This window comes from Miniopterus natalensis, chromosome 4, assembly GCF_054644295.1.
Source record: "Miniopterus natalensis isolate mMinNat1 chromosome 4, mMinNat1.hap1, whole genome shotgun sequence".
Lineage (NCBI taxonomy): Eukaryota > Metazoa > Chordata > Mammalia > Chiroptera > Miniopteridae > Miniopterus > Miniopterus natalensis.
In genome coordinates, this window is record NC_142084.1 from 94,875,127 (window position 1) to 94,892,245 (window position 17,119).

At 54.3% G+C, this 17,119-nt stretch overlaps 1 protein-coding gene across 1 annotated transcript in view; it reads left to right on the forward strand.

Moving 5' to 3' along the window:
- Nucleotides 1–13,724, forward strand: part of ERGIC1 (endoplasmic reticulum-golgi intermediate compartment 1) — an 81,945-nt gene extending 68,221 nt beyond the window's left edge. Inside the window, exons 8-10 of the mRNA XM_087816976.1 lie at nt 63–163; nt 2,572–2,694; nt 13,053–13,724. Coding sequence (XP_087673102.1) covers nt 63–163; nt 2,572–2,694; nt 13,053–13,160 — 332 coding nt within the window. The 3' untranslated portion in view covers nt 13,161–13,724. The remainder of the gene's footprint in view (nt 1–62; nt 164–2,571; nt 2,695–13,052) is intronic.
- The last annotated feature ends 3,395 nt before the right edge of the window (nt 13,725–17,119 follow it).

A 17,119-nucleotide genomic window follows, 5' to 3' on the forward strand; every position in this document is an offset into this window, starting at 1 on the left:
ATAGAGCTGCCAGCCAGGCAGTGCCCGTCCCCCTGCTTCATTCTGCTGTGTCCTTCCCGCAGCCCTTGCCTCCCACGACTACATCTTGAAGATCGTGCCCACGGTTTACGAAGACAAAAGTGGCAAGCAGCAGTACTCTTACCAGTACACGGTGGCCAACAAGGTAGGAGGCGGCTGGGCCCGGCCGCGTGCTATAGCGCCCTCTGCTGGCTGAGAGCAGAGGTGACAAATGTCTGGGCACCATTTGAGAAAGAACAGGCAGGTGGCCTCCCCAAAGGTCCAGGGGCTGCAAACGTCTCTGTAGCCTTGCATGTGGCCCTGGTCCTTCAGATTCAGGACCCTGACTGGTCAGCATATGACAGACGCTCTGGCTTTCAGAGCACAAGCACTTTATCCAAACTCATGAGGCTCTTGAGTCACACTGATGGCCGTTGGTTAACAGAAATGTCCCAGGACCCCAACACCCAAAGTCATGGAGAAGCAGGCAGGCCTCGGTGGAAGCAGGGCATGGTCAGAGCCAGCGGAATGGGGTGACCAGCAGTTAGTGGTTTCAAGCCCAGAGCCTCAGGCTTCCCAGGAGAGGACCCTGCCAGTGGGATGTGAATGCCTGAAGCTCGTTGGGTGAGGTCCCCCCTTTACCACCAGGACTCTCCTTTTTAATCTGTTCCAGGGCTTCCCAAACTGCTTGTAAGTGGCACAGTGTTTAGCTCAATTAATAATAATAATAGTAAGAGTGTTAGCTCTCATTTATTGGGCACTATAGTGGGTTGGACATTAAGCTAAGCTCTCTACCTCCATCTTTTCCAGCCATTGTGACAGCTCTGACACTGGAACTATTATTGCCCCCATTTTATAGATTTGGCCACTGAGACACGGAAAGGTGGTTGTCAAGCTACAAAATGACCAAGTAGAGATTAGAGCCGGGCTCTCCTCAGGCTCCGGAGCCTGGCCTCCCGGTCACATCACCATTCATTCTAAGCAAGGGCCCAGGGTCCGCCGGGCTGGTTCCTCCCCTGGGGTGGCCTGAGGTCCCTCCGCGGGGATCCACCTGTGCTGATGTTCTGGCGTAACTCTCCCAAAGGAAGCCTGTTTCTTTTGTTCTTTTTCTTGGAGGGCGGGCCATTGTCACCCTCAGATGCTGACAGCGTCTGACAGATGGAAGAAGGTGGATGCCGCCTAAACAGAGCATGAGCTGCGGAGGAGACTCCCAGTTCAGACCGGCTCAGTCACTAAGTCACATAACCACTCTGTGCCTCAGTTTATTCATTTGTAAAATGATGCCCACCTCATAAGATTGTTATTAAATGAGGCAGTGCCTTTATAAAACCAGGCTTTGGATAAGGCTTTGGATAAATGCTGCTATTTTTCATTATTTTTCTCTGTCCCTCAGCCCTAGGCTATGACCCAGACAGTCACCCTGCCCGTAGCTCTCCCTGGAGAAATCCGATCTTGTTTTGCCCAAGGCTCCTTCCCCTGAGGCTTTGGCAAGGGCCCAGCGGCCAGAGCAGCTTGCTCAGCTCTCTCTGTGGCCTTGGCCCCAGCTTGCCCCGAGAGTGAGTGGGGCTGTGCCCATCGGGGATGCTGAACAGAGAGGGCAGGTATCGGGCTTACCCCTGGGAGAAGCCTGGGTCAGGCCCAGCATTTGGGGTTGGGGTGCCCTGGGGAGCTCAGCTTGGGGTGCCCTGGGGGGCTCCAGTTGTAGATGAATGAGGGAAACCCAGAGGTTTTCAGCATCCTGAAGCACCCAGACCGGAGAGGACACGCGGTTCTTGCAGCCCCTTAGCATCCTTTTGTTCCTGGCCTGTGCCTTCTCAGGAAGGCTTGTTGTGGGGCTGAGCCCTCTGGCTTTTCAGTTCCTGTGATCCTTTAAAGAAGGTCACTCCCCACATGGCCTCAGGTGCATCTCTCTGTCTCTCTCACACACACATGCACACACTCCTCTGGATGTCATGTGTGGCATAGACTGTCCCCTCCTCGCCGAGCCTTCCGGATACCCCTGGGGAGACTTGGTCATTTGTCGGTGGCTCCCACAGCACTCCACGTCCCTTTGTCACGACATATGCTGTATCACAGTGTTACACATATTGTTAGATCTGCCTTCCCCAGACTGTGACCCCCTCTGGGGGTGGGCTGTGCTCACTCCCTTGGGGTCCCCAGCAGCCAGCAGGGCACCAGGGTACCGGAGAGGCTCTCAGGAAACTTGCTGAATAAATGAATGGATCTCGCATGACTCAGGAGTTGCAGGGGGAGGGGCCTTTATTCAGACTGAGCCCAAATCACACTTGTCTTTTTCAGTCTCTGCTCTCAGATTCATATTTTGATTCTGGTGCTGCTTCTGCAGTCAAAATATGGTCAGTTTCCAGGCAGCCGAAAGGGTTAAAATGCCCCCAGCAGCGTTGCCGTCCAGGTGCTGATGGCAAAGCCTCTGGGGAAGGCGGGTGAGAGGAGGGGCCTGTGGGGTCTGGCTCCCCGGGGGAGAGAGGGAGGAAAGCGACCCCCACCCACAGTGACATGCGGCTCGTGTGCCTGAATCTCATATCCCCCCTGCCCTTGTCTCTTCCTCCGCCCCAGGAGTACGTCGCCTACAGCCACACGGGCCGCATCATCCCTGCCATCTGGTTCCGATACGACCTCAGCCCCATCACGGTCAAGTACACGGAGAGACGGCAGCCGCTGTACAGGTTCATCACCACGGTGAGTGCGCAGGGCCTGCCGGGGACTCCTGGGCGGCCCCCCGGTGCTCGAAGAAACGGGATGGGCCCTCGGGGCTGGGGGCTCAGGCTGCGCCTGGAGGCTTTGATCCCCAGGATGCTCAGAAATGTCATGAGAAGCAAGTCGATGTCGGTGGCATTTCATCGAGGAAACGTTTTCCAGCCGGGAATGCCACTAAACTTCTTAAGCGGGCCTTTGTATGGCTCAGTTAGATCTTCATGGTTTTCTCCAGCTTTTCACTTTTATGAAAATTATTCCTAGCCGGGCGTATTCTTCCTTTTCTGTGTCAATTTTAGAGTGAAGATTTAACTCATTTTTCCCCACGTCTGTTCTCCAACCATAGCTGCTGATATTATCAGGCTTTTTCTTTCTTTCCTTCCCGCCTGTTCGCTATTTTTTCTTCTTTGCCATTGTCTCCACCCAGTCCAGTTTTTTCGGGGCAGCTGCAAGCTGATGTCATTTTCTTTGAGACTCATTATTTCTATGGCGTATACTGTTTCCTGGCCTCTCATTCAGGATGTCCTTGGGGGCATAACAGCAGAGTCACAGTGCCCTGCTTTAGCCAGGAGGCCTCGGGGTGTTTGGTACCAGAGTCAGCTGAGGTGAAGAGATGGGTGATTATCTGCATCTCACAGATTGGGGAACTGAGGCCAGAAGGCCCTTATGCTTCTGTACCTCTTCACACTTATAATGATTCAGGGTCAGGGGTCCAGTGCTGGCACTTTCATTTCTGGTTCTGACTAGATTTGTATTAGTCAGGACTCTGTTACAGAAGAGACAGACCCCCACATCGGGCTGGTTCAAGGGGCAGGTAGGCCTCAGGCCTGGCTGGATCCAGGCATAAATATTGTCTATAATAGGCCTTTCTTCAACCTGAGTTCCTCTGCACCGGCTTCATTTCAAATAGAATTTACCAGTAGGAAATGCCTCTTTCTCAGTAATTCTACTCGAGTCCTGGATAGAATTGTGCTGACATTGGCCCGGCTCAGGTCCCTTGCTACCTTGTGGCCTGGAGAATGAACGGAATGCTCCAGTGGGCCAGCGCCACTCCGACCACAAGGGCAAAGACTGCAAGAGGAAAATCTGGGCCAGTCACCGGGACAGGGAGGAGCAGGCCCTCAGGGGCAAAAAGGCCTTCACCTCCTAATCCACAAAATAGGATTAGCAGCCGGAACTCTCCCTACCCGCCAGGGCCAGAAAGGGAAGCTCTTTGCTGCTCATGTGGATACAAAGGCTGTCAAAAGGCTGTGTGTACTTGAGTCTCAGAACAGCCTTTTCTGTCCTCTGACTCCATGAAAGACTTGAACGTCTGTTCAGCAAAGGACACCGGACGTAGCTAAACCACCAGACACAGACAGGGAAAAGGTATTTACCACACCCACAAGGAAGGAATATGCTTGAGAGTTTACATATAAAGAATCCCTACAAATCAGTAACAAAAGATTAAATCATCAAGAAGAAAAATGGGCGAGGACCGGCCGTTCAGTGCAGAGACCATGCTGGCAAAGAGGCCCAGGTGCACTAGCAATGGGAGGAGCGAGACTCCAAACAGCAAGTGCAGTTCGGTGCCATCCGACTGGTGGATACGAGAGATGTGTCACTCACTATAAACATGGGAGGGTGTGCAGGGGGCGGGGGAACAGGTGCACAGGTGAAGTGGGCCAGCCACTGTGGAGGGACACGCACAGACCATTCGACCCAAAAGTCAGGATGTGTGAGCAACTGATTTTACCCGAGGCCTCATGGGATGGCCCCTCCAGTGGGTCTTGGCGCTGACTCTTAGTCCAGTGCTCCTGCCACAAACCCAGAATAAGACAGAAACTAAAGTACAATAGGTGCTTCTCTGCAGGTGTGGTCTGTGGCCTTGACAGTGGCAGAGACCCCTCTGCGCACAGCTCGCTGCAGGGTTGAGAAGGGTCCTCATGTCTCCTTCCTCTTTGCTCCCGCAATGCCAGACAGCTGAGGCTCTGAGGGTTGAAACCCTTGGCATGTGGCTGAGAAATGAAGCAACTTCATTTATTCATTTAACATTTGCCAGAGTTTTCCACATGCCTGGCCCCCTCTGGGAAACAGGATAAATGAATTAGATATAATCTGGGCCCTTGGGCTGCTCCCCGGCTGCTGGAAGAGACAGGTGAGCACGCGGAGCTGCAGCCCCCTCCCACGGGGGTGCCAATGGAGCTGGGCAACAGGCAGTTGGGGACAGAGAGGTGGGCACAGTCAGTCCCCTCTGCCTGGAAAGTTCTGAGAAGGAAACCCTGAGGGGTCTGGAAGGTGAGGAGACATTTTTAGACTGAGTGAAGGAGAAAGGGTCTAAGCAGAGGTGCCTGGTGTAGCGCGTCCTGTGAAGGCCAGGTAGCCTCCTTCGATGGGGAGGGACTTCCGAGAGCTGGGCATCCCAAGGAGGCCCAAGGAGGAGCCTGTCCTCCGTCGCCCAGAGGCCGAGCACCTCCACGACTCTGGCCACCAGCCCCTCCTCCACCCAAGTGTGAGCTGGGCTGCAGGGAACCTCCTGACATCATCAGCCTGGTTGGATTTTCTGAAGGCCCCGGGACACCATCTTTGTTGCCACGGCGACTAGGGTCAGCCTTGAGCCAGCTGGCTGTCCCTGGCAGATGGCGTCATTGTGCAGCTTCAATTGCCCTTGTCAAGGGACAGCAGATGCGACGATGACGTTTGCATGCAGACACACAGCACAAAGACCCCCAGCAGGCTCGCAGGGCAGGGCGGGGCCGGTATGGCAGTGCAGGCACCTGGTGCGACTTCTCTTTCTCCCTTTTTAAGATCGAACACTTGTGCGCAAAGCCCCGGACTCCAACTGGGGGCCTCTGCAAATAGCTCCTCAGAGAGGCTGCTGAAGAGGGGGCTTAGGCCAGGATGCCATCATGTGGCGGCTGCGGAGGCAGCTGTGGGGGGGCTGGAATGAGGGGTGGGTCCGCCGGTGAGGCGTGGCCGGGGGTGTGGAGGGGACAGGCGATGGGGCCTCCCCAGTGCAGTTCTCAGGATCCAGGACCTGGCTTATTTGGGGTTGCTCCTCCAGGGCCTCATGGTGGAAAGGACCGGTTCATTCTGAGCCTGGACCGAGGAAGGTTCTTCGTCCTGGAAGTCCACCAGGCTGCCCAGCACTCCTCTCTCTGGCTACCCGGGGCACCTCCTCCGCTTTGTGCTATTCTAGAAAATTCCACCACTACGGGAATAAACAGATGGCATTTAACAACATGCAATGACCCCCTTCAGAGTACCCCCTCCCACACACGCACATTTGTTCTCTGCCACTTGCTGAAGCCCCTTTTGAGATTGCCTTCAAGTGGGCCGCGGTGACAGATTGGATGGCTTCAGGTGTCGCATCGCTTTCCTTGTGCGTTTTGTTCTATTTGGGGGGAACAGCCAGAAGTCACCAAGCACCAGATTGGGCCAGTATAGCTGTGACTGTTTGCCCACCAAAAAGTACCGGCTGGTACTGACAGGCTCCCGAGCGAGGGGCAGCAGGGGTAGCTGAATTAGACATGATCCCTGCCCTCAAGGTGCTTCTTGCCAGTGAAATAATCCCCCAAACTTGGGAATGTGCCTCATAGTTTCCAGGCCTGAGTCACCTCTGTGTCTCCGGCATCCAGCACAGGGCCTGGCTAGCACAAAGGTGCCTAGAAGAATACAAGGGACAGCCTCATGAAGATGCGATCATATAGCTATGTTTGTTACACACCTACTATGTGCCAGCTAATTTTATAGTTATCTCCTTTAACCCTCCCAGGGACCCTCCAAGGTAGATTATGTCATTCCTATTTTATATATAAGTTCAGTGAAGCCCAGAGAGATAAAGAAACCCATCCAAGATCACACAGCCAGTAAATGACAAGGCTACAATGGACCCCAAAGCCCACCTCTCACTTTCAAAACAATAGCTCTTAAGGATGTTCCAGTGACAGTGCCCCCAGAAGCCATGGAGCCCTTGGTAGGCCACCAGGATCCTTTGATACAGCGACTTCTGTCCTGGGAATCGGGGGAAAATATAGCAGGAAGCAAGGTGATATTGTGAGCACACGTGACAAAATCACAGTCACGCACATGCAAACCCTAAAACAAGCAAACTGTCCAGAGTTGTGGTTTGCAAGCCTTCTTGCCCTTACCTGATTACCTTTCGCACATCTGCGTGGGCACCGGCAGGAATCTGCCATAGACAGAGGCAGCAGGTGCCTGTGTGGGGGGAGCTGGTAAAAGGGTTGAGAGGAGACAAACCGGAAAAGGTTTTACCTGCTGAGACTGTGAGTGGGTAAAAGACCAGGGTTCTAGCTGGACTGGCTCAGCTGCCTTTTCAGGGCCTTGATTCCCTCCGTGTGTATCTCTCTTCCCGGGACTGTGAGCTCCAGGAGGACGTGGCTGGGACTCGTCATCTCTGGTGTCGAGATCTGTGACAGTGCAGGTGGGGGATAAGTAGGTGTCAAACAATGAACATACAGAAGGGTGTCCACCCCCAAGGCAGAACAAACCCAAATTAGCAGCTCAGTTACTCAGTTGGTCTGGAAATGTGCAAAAAACTTCAGTTCAGGTCTGAGCGGAGCTAGGTCCCCCGAGGGATGCGCACGGGGACAGTTGCTCCCACTGGGTCTGACAGATGCCTCGGTTGGATCGGGAGCTTTGCTAAGGCAGCGTCTGGGACATAGCAGGAATGTTGGAATGGAGCGGGCTCCTTTTTGCACACTGTACTTTCTTTCACGGCCTCACAGCTTCTTGCTTCACAGAGGTGGCTGAGGGGGGCCCCTTACTTCAGGACATTTGATAACAGAATTGAGAAAACACAAGATAAAGAAACTGTCTATGCATGAAGGTGGGAGCCGAGGGGAGCTTCAGGGCGGGGTGAAGCAGGGGGGTCTCACTGGGAGGAGCAGGCCCTTTGCAGCCAGCCTTGTAGACCTGGAGCCTTGTCACCCTACGTGGTGGCTGTGTGACCTTAGACAAGCCAGTCCCTCTCTAAGCCTCTGTTTCCCTCATCCGTGGAATGGGGGTCACCCATTTCCCCCAGCACTTGCAAGGACTGAATGAGAAGGCAGAGGAAAGTGCCTCCTCAGGCCTGGCACATAATAGGTGCTCAACCCAGGTGGGTTTTTTCTGAGAGGGAGGCTGGTATTTTGCAGCTGTAGCCATTGAAAAACTGGCAGGGAGAGGACTCCTGCCCCCCAGGATCCTGCACCAGAGGGTGGGCATGGGTGGTCTGGCAGGTGTGACACCTCTGGGTGGGGGCCGCCACCCTGGTCCGCCCCCATCTCCCCAGGTTCCAGTCATCTGCTTCCCTTGGAGACAGCCCCCACCGCCTCCTCCCAGCCACGGCCTGTTCTCATCCTCGGCTCCAGCCTGTCTGCCGCTGCCAGTCTGATGGCCCTGCCGTTCATTATTTATTTCCTCATGTTCTTTTCCACAAGCTTCCACGCGATGCTGACTGGACCGGGAAAGGGAATGAACGGCTCCCAGGCACTTAGTGCAGTGGGCAGCTGGACAGAGGTCGGCTCGGTCCTCACGGTGGGCCCCATTTTACAGATGAGAGAAGCTGAGGCTCAGAGAGGTAAACTGGTTTTCCTAGCCTGAGTCACAGAGCCGGGATCCACCCCTAGAAACGTGTCCTCCGGAGCCCACCATCTCCCCCACCCCTTGGTGGCGTGTCTGTCACACTTGTTCATTGCAAGTTCATTGCACACTATGGAGAAGTAAATGGGGGGGTGCCCATGGATGGGGAAAGGTTGGTGCTCCTGGGACAATGGAAGGATTCAGCTCCAGCCAGCACGGTTGGAACGTGTCCTTTCCATGCTATAAGGAATTAAGAGCTGAAATTAAAACGAAAGGGAAACACACACACACACCCCCCTTCTTTTCAAGGCAGACAGCTGACTTCATTCTAGCCACGGGAGGTCGGGAAGCTGGCAGCGCGGGGAGGAGGCCCTGCGGGAACAAAGGGGCACTATTGATGGCTTCTGCCGTGGCACAAGTGGAGCGAAGGCCACCTCAGACTCGCTGGGGCCCGGCTGTCAAATTGTCATTGTTTTCATGTCTGGGGCTGGGGCTGCAAACCAGAGGGGGTTGCATGTGCTGGCTGTGGTGACCCTCCCTGGCTCAGTGGCCCTGCTCCCCCCCATACACCGGTGTCCCACTGTCTTAGGGCCTGGTTGGGAGGTACAAAGCATGGCAGTGGTGAGGGACCAAGGGAACAGATATTCAGGGGTGGTGTGGACACTCATTTCATCCCACAGTAGTCATGACCAGTGAGGATTAGCCTCCCCATTTATAAAAGTAGGGAAACTGAGGCATGGGGAGCTAGGTGATGCAAGGGCACGCAGTCAGAGGGGCAGCAAGCATCCTGAGTCCCCTCCACACCCCCTGCTCCTGGCTGACACCCTGTGGGAGAATCGCCTTCGCCCTCTGGGAACCCTGCTCCGTTTCTGAGCAAGTCATTCATTCGTTCATTCATTCTTTTTTTCGTTTGTTCGTCTGTTTACTCTCACAGTCACTCTTACCTACTCGATAAACGTGTACTATGTGTCTGCTACGTGCCAGGCACTTCTGTCTTCTGTCCCTTGGGCTTTAGGTAAATGAGAGTTTAAGCAACAGGGTTGAGGTGGGCCAAAGAATGGAAGCTACCCGAGGCCCAGGTGCTTTGCCCCTATTGAATGTTGTTCAGCACAAACACGTCTTGGCATTTACCTGAGGAGACACTGTGCCTCCGCCTCAGCTCCTCCATCTGTAGAATGGGATCCTCGGAGTGCCTGGAACCCAGGCGACTGCAAAGAATCTGCCTCTCTGCCTGTGCTGTCCTACCTTCCCATAAATTGATTTGTTTCCTTTTTAAAGAGTCAAGTAGAAAATGGAAATTGAGACCCAAAGGCCTAATCAGGGGAAGAAGTGACATTTTATCCATTCTTCTTAGCGCGGGTCTCAGAGAGGTTTAGAGAATCTCCAATCTAGCAACAAGGCTGGAGCCTGTCGGTCAGCTGAGGATGAGTTTGGGGCTCATTTACTGAGCACCTACTAAGTGCTAGGAGCTCCAGGGGCGTTTCCTGCAGTGCAACAATTGGCAAGGTAGGAATGGTCTTTCCATTTTGTAGGTGAAAAGACTGAGGCCCAGAAAGGCTCTCTCGCGGCCAGAGTAAGTGACAGCCGCCCCTCCGCTTCCGAAAGCTGGCGGTATCTCTGCTATCACAGCAGGGAAGGCCCGGTGGACTTCCCAGTGCTCGGCCCACCTTCGCCCCATCCAGCAAGGAGGGCCACACCTCCCAGCCCCTGCGCCCACTGCGGTCTGGTTCCCTTCCTCGTGCGGAGCCGTGGGCTGTGGGAGCGAAGTGTCTCGGTGGTGATTGGCTTTATTTTTATTTGAATTCATCCTGGGCCCATCCCCACAGGCCAGGGAGACGCTGCGTCACCCTGCTCCCTAGTGCCACCCTTCCTTCAGTCTCTTCTTGAGATCCGCTTAGGCCTCCTAACACCTGTGGTTGGTCATTCACCCCCATTCCCACGGCTACCCCCCCCCCGCCCCATCAGCAAAGGAGCCACAGAGGAAGCCTGTTGTCTTGCCATTGCCAGTGCAGGGCCTGAGTCCAAGGCCAAACAGACCATCCGGTGCAGCCTCGAAGCCACATTTACTTCCCCGTGACCTCAGGACGACAGCTGACCGTGACCGACCACCTCCTTGGATGAGTCCAGACATGGTAACCTGGTGCTGGGGGCTCCTGTGACCACCCAGATTTCCGCACCCAGGGTTGCCATGGCCTGAGAGCCCCCCAGGACCCCTGCCCACAACTCGAGGACAGCAGGGGCCGTGGCAGCGTCAGGCGGCTGTTAGATTTCTTTCAGCTTTGAAAGAAAAAACAGTGGCAGACTTTCCCGTCCTCAGTTGACCAGTGACCAGCACCTCAGCAGATATAGGACAGCAGGGGACATTCGGCTGAGCTGGGTCCACACAGGGCTCACTGCAGTTACTTAGCAGCTTCCATGCTCCCAGGGCCTCAGTTTCCCCACAGCTGTGTTCTCTCGTGCACCTCAATACTTGCGTTGTCTCCTGCTCGGGGCCAGCCTGGTGAAAGGGGCCTCAGACCGGGCGCCAGGCGTATGTGAATCATGGGCGCCCTCGGGCTCCAGGGTGTGCAGATGAATATAGATTTGTGTGTGTGGTTATTTTTTATTTTTTTATTATTTGCTCCATTGCACTTAAGTCACATTTTCCTATCCTCCGATCCAAGCTCTAAAAGCATTTTGTGGTATAAAATCTCCCATCATCTGATCCACTCTACTGAAATAACCCAGCTCCCCTGGCGTCATCTTCCTCGAAAAGTGCCCCTTCGTCATGCTCTGAGGCTGGCAGGGAAAGGCCTTGCCCACTGAAAACACTTCACAGTAATCCCCCCAGCGCCCCCAGCCTCTCCGCTCCCTGGGGGCTGCTCCGGTTTCTGGCGCTGTTCTTACTGGAATGCCAGCTGCTCCACTCACAGCCCATCCTCACAGACCCGCTCTGTCTGCCCTGGGCCTCACAGGCCTCTGCTGAGCTCATCTCGTAGAAATATCATTTTAAAAATAAATGCTGGTTCGATTCGCACTTCCCTCTCGCCTCCGCTGTGCCTTCTGGCCTTCTCCACTTGGCACTGGAGAGTCCATTAAGGCACTGCCCTCTCCCAGATTCCTCCAGTGGTCGAGTGTCGTAGCTGGCCAGCCCCCGGTGGTGCCTTCAAGGCAGTCTCAGCCCCTCTGGGGCTGCCCAACCTGGGGGAACAAGTGAGAGCTCTGGAGGCAGACAGACTTGGCCCTGCCACACACTTGCTGTGTGACCGTGAGCAGTTATCTCCCTCTCTGGGCCACAGGGGTACATGAGTGAAGAGGAGCCTCCCTCCCAGGTATACGGGGTGGTGGGTGGTATTGGTCCTTATGAACGGCGTCAAATATGTGCCCAAGGGGAAAATACATTTAAAGTTCCCTTGCAAACCTTCCATGAATTCTTTTCTTCATCGTTCATACTTGATTATCTTATGGCACCAGAAGGCAACTCATAGGCGGGTCAGAAAGCTTTGAGTCACACATGGCGTGAGTCTGATACGTCTCAAGCGGAGTTCCAACAGCTTCATAGCCAAGCGAGGAGTCCGCGGGGCAGTCATTTCGTGCCCGAGCAGCAGTAGTGTGGTGTTTGGAGCGCAGACTCCACGAAGCTTTATACCCGCGTTCGGCCCCTAATTACTGTGGCTTTAGACGAGAGATTCGGTGTCTCCGTGCCTCAGTTTCCTTGGCTGTGAAGGAGGTATGCCTGGGGATTCCACGGTGGGAGGCAGGAAGCGCCCTGACCGTGCGGGGCCCAGGGAAGGCGGCGTGTAAGCGTGTCTGTTTCGTTGTGGTTATTATGTGGCGGGAAGCTACAGAGTACAGACATACAAGTGACATTCATTATCACCCCCCGAAGACAGCAATTCTGAGCAATTTTGACCTCCAGGGGACATTTGACAATGTTTCGAGACATTTTGGTTGTCACAACAGGGAGAGGACACTACCAGCATCTCATGGGTAGAGGCCCGGGATGCCGCCAGACGTCCTTCAGTGCACAGGACCCCACAGGGAACTACCTGGTCCCGAAAGTAAACAGTGCCCTAAGCAACCGCGCCTCATAGCAGCTTCCTGGTAGCAGCACCAGCCCTTCTCTCCTCGAGCACTTGCCCGGTTGTCATTTTGCGTTGATCGATCGGAATGGCTATTTGATGACTGCCGTCCCGCGGGTAGTGCAGAAGCTTCTGAGATGTGTTTCTTGCTCCAGTCCATCCAGGGCCCTGCCGCCTCTTCAGCCCACCCAGATCTGCCACAGGCTGCACTGCTCCCAGACCTGTCAGGCACAGATTCAAGTCCCAGGATTGCCACTGGCTGGCTCTGCGACCTTGGGCCAATGGTGCCACTTTTCTGAACCTCCTCCATTCCTTTCTCTGCCGATGGGATTGTAAATATCTGATAAATTAGAGAAGTTAAGACCACAGGCCCCAGGGTCCAGACATACCTGGATTCAAGTCACAGTGCTGTTGCTTACGGTGCAAACTTAGTTACCTGACTAAGCCTTGGTTTCCTCGCCTGTGAGGTGGGTCATATCATCCCCTTCTTCATTCTGAAGGTTAAAATGGGAATTTAAGGAGCTGCTGCTGTTTGCTTTTATCTTTATTAAATTCATTATCCAACAAGCGGGTTTTTTGGAGTCCCGAATGTGCTCCAGACCCATTGATTCCCGTGTGATGGGCAGAGCGGCCGCGCTTGCTAAGCTCATCGTCGGTGACTGGGAAGGAGGCTGGCTTGGCAGGCCCCCCAGCGCTGACCTCTGACCTCCCCGTTTTTAGATCTGTGCCATCATTGGCGGGACCTTCACCGTCGCCGGCATCCTGGACTCGTGTATCTTCACAGCCTCCGAAGCCTGGAAGAAGATCCAGCTGGGCAAGATGCATTGATGACCTGCCCGCCCCCCTCGGCCAAGGACCCAGCACCCTGGCTCCTGTCCTGAACCTGGCCCAGGATCTGGCTGCATCCCAAAGTGGGGGGAGGGGAGGCGGGGTGGCTCGCCGGTTCGCAGCTACCTCTTTTCCCCATGTTTCCTTTCAGACGAATTACGCTGCCTGAAGTTGTGGTGCCCCTTCTCCTGAGGAGCCCCAAGACCAGAGTCAGAGAAGGGGTGCTCGGGGATGTTGGGGACCACTCCTGGGAGGGCTGGAGTCCCTTCTCTCGCGCGGGACCAGCCCAGAATCCATGTCGACCAGCTCCCAGCCAGGCTTTGACAATCTCTCAGCCCCCACAATTTGGACGCACTAATCACTTGGTTTCCCCCCTGGGCAGCCAACCCGCAGACCTGGATTCTCAGCTCTGGACCAGGCTGCCCAAAGGTACCCCCCACCTGGCGCCTTCAACAAAGGATGGTACTCCCCCCACCAGCGGCTGCTTCGTGGGCTGTAGGTGGAACCCTGGCTGCGGCTCCACCCTCTCCTGCCTGACCTAGAGCCCGGGCCTGGAGGCCCCCCCCACGTCTTGTCTTTTCTCCAAAGAAGCAGATGGCCTAGTTGTCACTGGGCGGGTGGCGGATTCCCCCTCCTCAATTCACATTGTTCCCCTGAAGCCCCCACCAATGTGCCTCAGCCCCCCTGCCGTGTCACAACAGCATCTCTTGGTGGAGGGGCTGGATGTGACTGGGAAGTCATCCTGAGAACCAGACAGGGTTTGTGGGCTTCTGCCTAGACAGGGTGCATCTTTCTCTACAACCCCAGAATAATCACGCCTCGGCCCCTCCCAGCCGCCGCCAGCAGTCCCAAGGCCTTAGGTGGGGAAGCAAAGCAGACCCACCCTTGCCCCCCGCACACCCACCCACCTGCCCACCCTCGGGGCTCCGAGAGGTGCACAGTGCATGGCCCTCTCTGCAGCCCCGTCTTGACGCCTTGCCACTGAGCTCCCCCATGGGCTGGCCACACACCAGCACGTTCCTGGTCCCTGGGGTGGCCCCATTGTCCCCCCACTTGCTCCTGAGGTGGGTCCCTACCCCTCTTCTCTCCCTTTAGTCCTGAAAGGGAGGGGCAGTGGCCCAGGCCCGCTTCCACCCAGGGAATTTCAGATATGCCCTGGTGTCCCAGGGAGACAGCGCCGCCTGTTTTCCATTTATATCAAGATTGTTGGCATACTTTTGTAATTAAGGGGCGTGCCCAGGGGAAGGAGTTTTAGCTTATCGATATAGATAGCTCAAGTCTCTGCCATTTGTAATTTTTGGCTCTGGATTCCAAGTAGAACAGCTTTCCGCTTGCATTTGAGTTGACTGATGTGCGTGTAACTGCATTTGGTTATTTCTGGTATCTTGGCCACTTAGATGGATTTTTTTTTACGTTCTGTTCCCCAGTTACTGAAAGGAGTCCCTTTAGAGGATGGGCGGGGTAGGGTGGGGAAATGTGTGGGATGCACAGGCCTCGAAATTCCACTTTTATGCATTTGCAAAAAATTCTTGAGGACATAGGGGATGTCAGTTTCCTACGGAAGACACACCTCCAACCCGTTACTTACAAACAAATTCTCAAGGGAAAAAAATGTTTTAGTTCTTTCCCTACTCATTGGATTCAAATAGATTAAAGGGCTGATTTTCAGAAATGTCGCTGTGTGTTTTTTTCTACTTGGTTGTGGCTGGGCAGCCCGGGGGCTCGATCCCAGAGGGAACTTAACTCTCTAAGAGAGAAATGGGGAGATGTGAAAAAGACCTGTGAGGAGGATCAGAAAGTCATCCTCCGGACTCAGTGCCCGCTTTATTGAATTCCTACAGATGTTCCCAGATCTTTTCTAGCTGTGGAGCCTCCTGCACCTGTCCGTGCCCCAGTTTGCCCAGGTGGAAATGGGCTCATAACAACCTCATAGGACTGTCGCAGAAATGAAATCTACAATATGTGCCAGTCAGTTATCCTGGGTCAGGACGAGCTCGTGTATGCAGGAAAGTGGGACCTGGTGGGTTTTCAAACATGGTAGTAGTTCCATATTGGTATTTCCGAAAGAATATAATCTCCCTGACAACGGGGCTGGCGTTCTCCCACGGCTTTGGGCCAAGGGCTGCACGCACGTGGACAGACACGTCAGGGATGAATGTGGGGCCAGCCAGTCTGCGAGACAGTCTTCTTTGACCCTCCCCACCCCTCTTAACATCCTGTTTGCCACTTGAGTCGTCACGCTCAGCACTAGCGTAGCCAGGTGCGCGGACGTGTGTCCCCAAGCCCGTTCCTGCCAGCTGTGGCCTGCGCTGTGACAATGTGGCTCAGTCAGCCAATGAAATAGGACCGGAAAGGGCAAGAATACTTTGGAGAGAAATGAGAAAGGTGTATTGCCACTGCCCCCTCAAAATGATACTGAATTCTCGGAATAAGACTGCTGGAAGGCCTGGGGGAGGGGGGGACACGGGGGAGTCCTTGGGGATTCACACTCCCCAAGTTCTCACTCCACGTTAGAGAAACCAAACGCTGAAACCTTGGCTTGACCTGATGTAAGGAAAACAAAGGGGAGCTCCCCTCGGGGTGCTCGGTGAAGCAGCCTCGCTTCAGGGTCCGCAGGTTGGAGAGTGTTTCTGTTGCCTAACAGCCGAGGTGTGTGTCATTTTCACGGTGTCCCTCAGGCCAGCTCTCAGCTGTCTGACCAGGTGGAGTTTACAGCGTTTCCCACGCGGGGGAGGTGACAGCTAGGGGCTGTGGTGGTTCGGCAGAAATGGCTTCTCCTGGGGAGGTGGCAGGAGAGGTGACATCATAGAGCCACATCAGTGAAGGGAAGAGCTGGCCCAGGTAGCGCTGGCACCCAGCGCGGGTGCGAAGCCTGGCGGAAGGGCGTAGGCCCTGCGCTCATAACCGTAGCTGTGGTTGGTTTTTATTTACATGTCAGATTTTTTTAACAACTCCCTTTTGGAATTTTATTTTTTAAATCTAAATTGTATTTTGCAATTACAGTTTACATTCAGTATTATTTGGTATTAGTTTCAGGTGAGCGGCACAGCAGCTAGACAATCATATACTTTACAAAGTGGTCCCCCCGCTGCTTCCAGCACCCACCTGGCACCGTGCGTAGTTACTACGCTGTCACTGACTATATCCCCTAGGCTGTCCTCACAAATCCATTTTTGGTTCTCGCCAGAAGCAGAGACACATTTTGTCAACGTGTCGGGTCACCGGTGATCCCAGTCCCTTCTGAAGAGACTGGTTCGGAGCAGCTCCAGCACTCCCCGCAGCAGGCGCCCAGGATGGGAGGGGACATAGGGGGGCCACGTTCCCCCAAGGCCGTTTGTTCCCCGGCAGGTGCCTTCTGTCTGTTACGTAGCGATGAGGTCACACACTTTATTCTGACCAAAAGAAATTATTTTTGCTGTAACCCTTGTTACCAGGGGTTGGGAATTCTCCCTGCTCCAGCAAGGAGTGCCTGTTCAGGCCTGGCCTGTCTCAGTCCTCGCAGCAATCCTGTGAGGGGTGACCCGTCCTAGAGCTGAGATGTAATAATCGTCTCTGGTCGCACAGCTGGCAGGTGCTAAGGCTGGAACGCAAGCCCATGTCCGCCTGACTCCAGGGGTAGGGAGAATTGCATGGTTCCACCTCAGTCCCCAGGAACTGATCTGTGTCAAAGGGGAAAATGGACCCTCCCCCCCAAAAGAGGGAAAATTGAAAGTAGTAAGGGTACTTTTGTGGGTTTTTTGTTTCATTTTTCCTTCCTGCAGAGGAGAGCTAAATTGAACATGGGGATTTTCTTAAACAAAAAATTTAAAACTCTTAAAACATGGGTTTAATTACACCGTAGTACATTTTCATAGCCCTGTTGGAGGAAAATCAGAAAAGAGCCATTTAAAAGGGGAAATTAAAGTCACCCCGAATTCCCCTAATTAGAGATCATCATTGTCCACATTTTAATGATATTC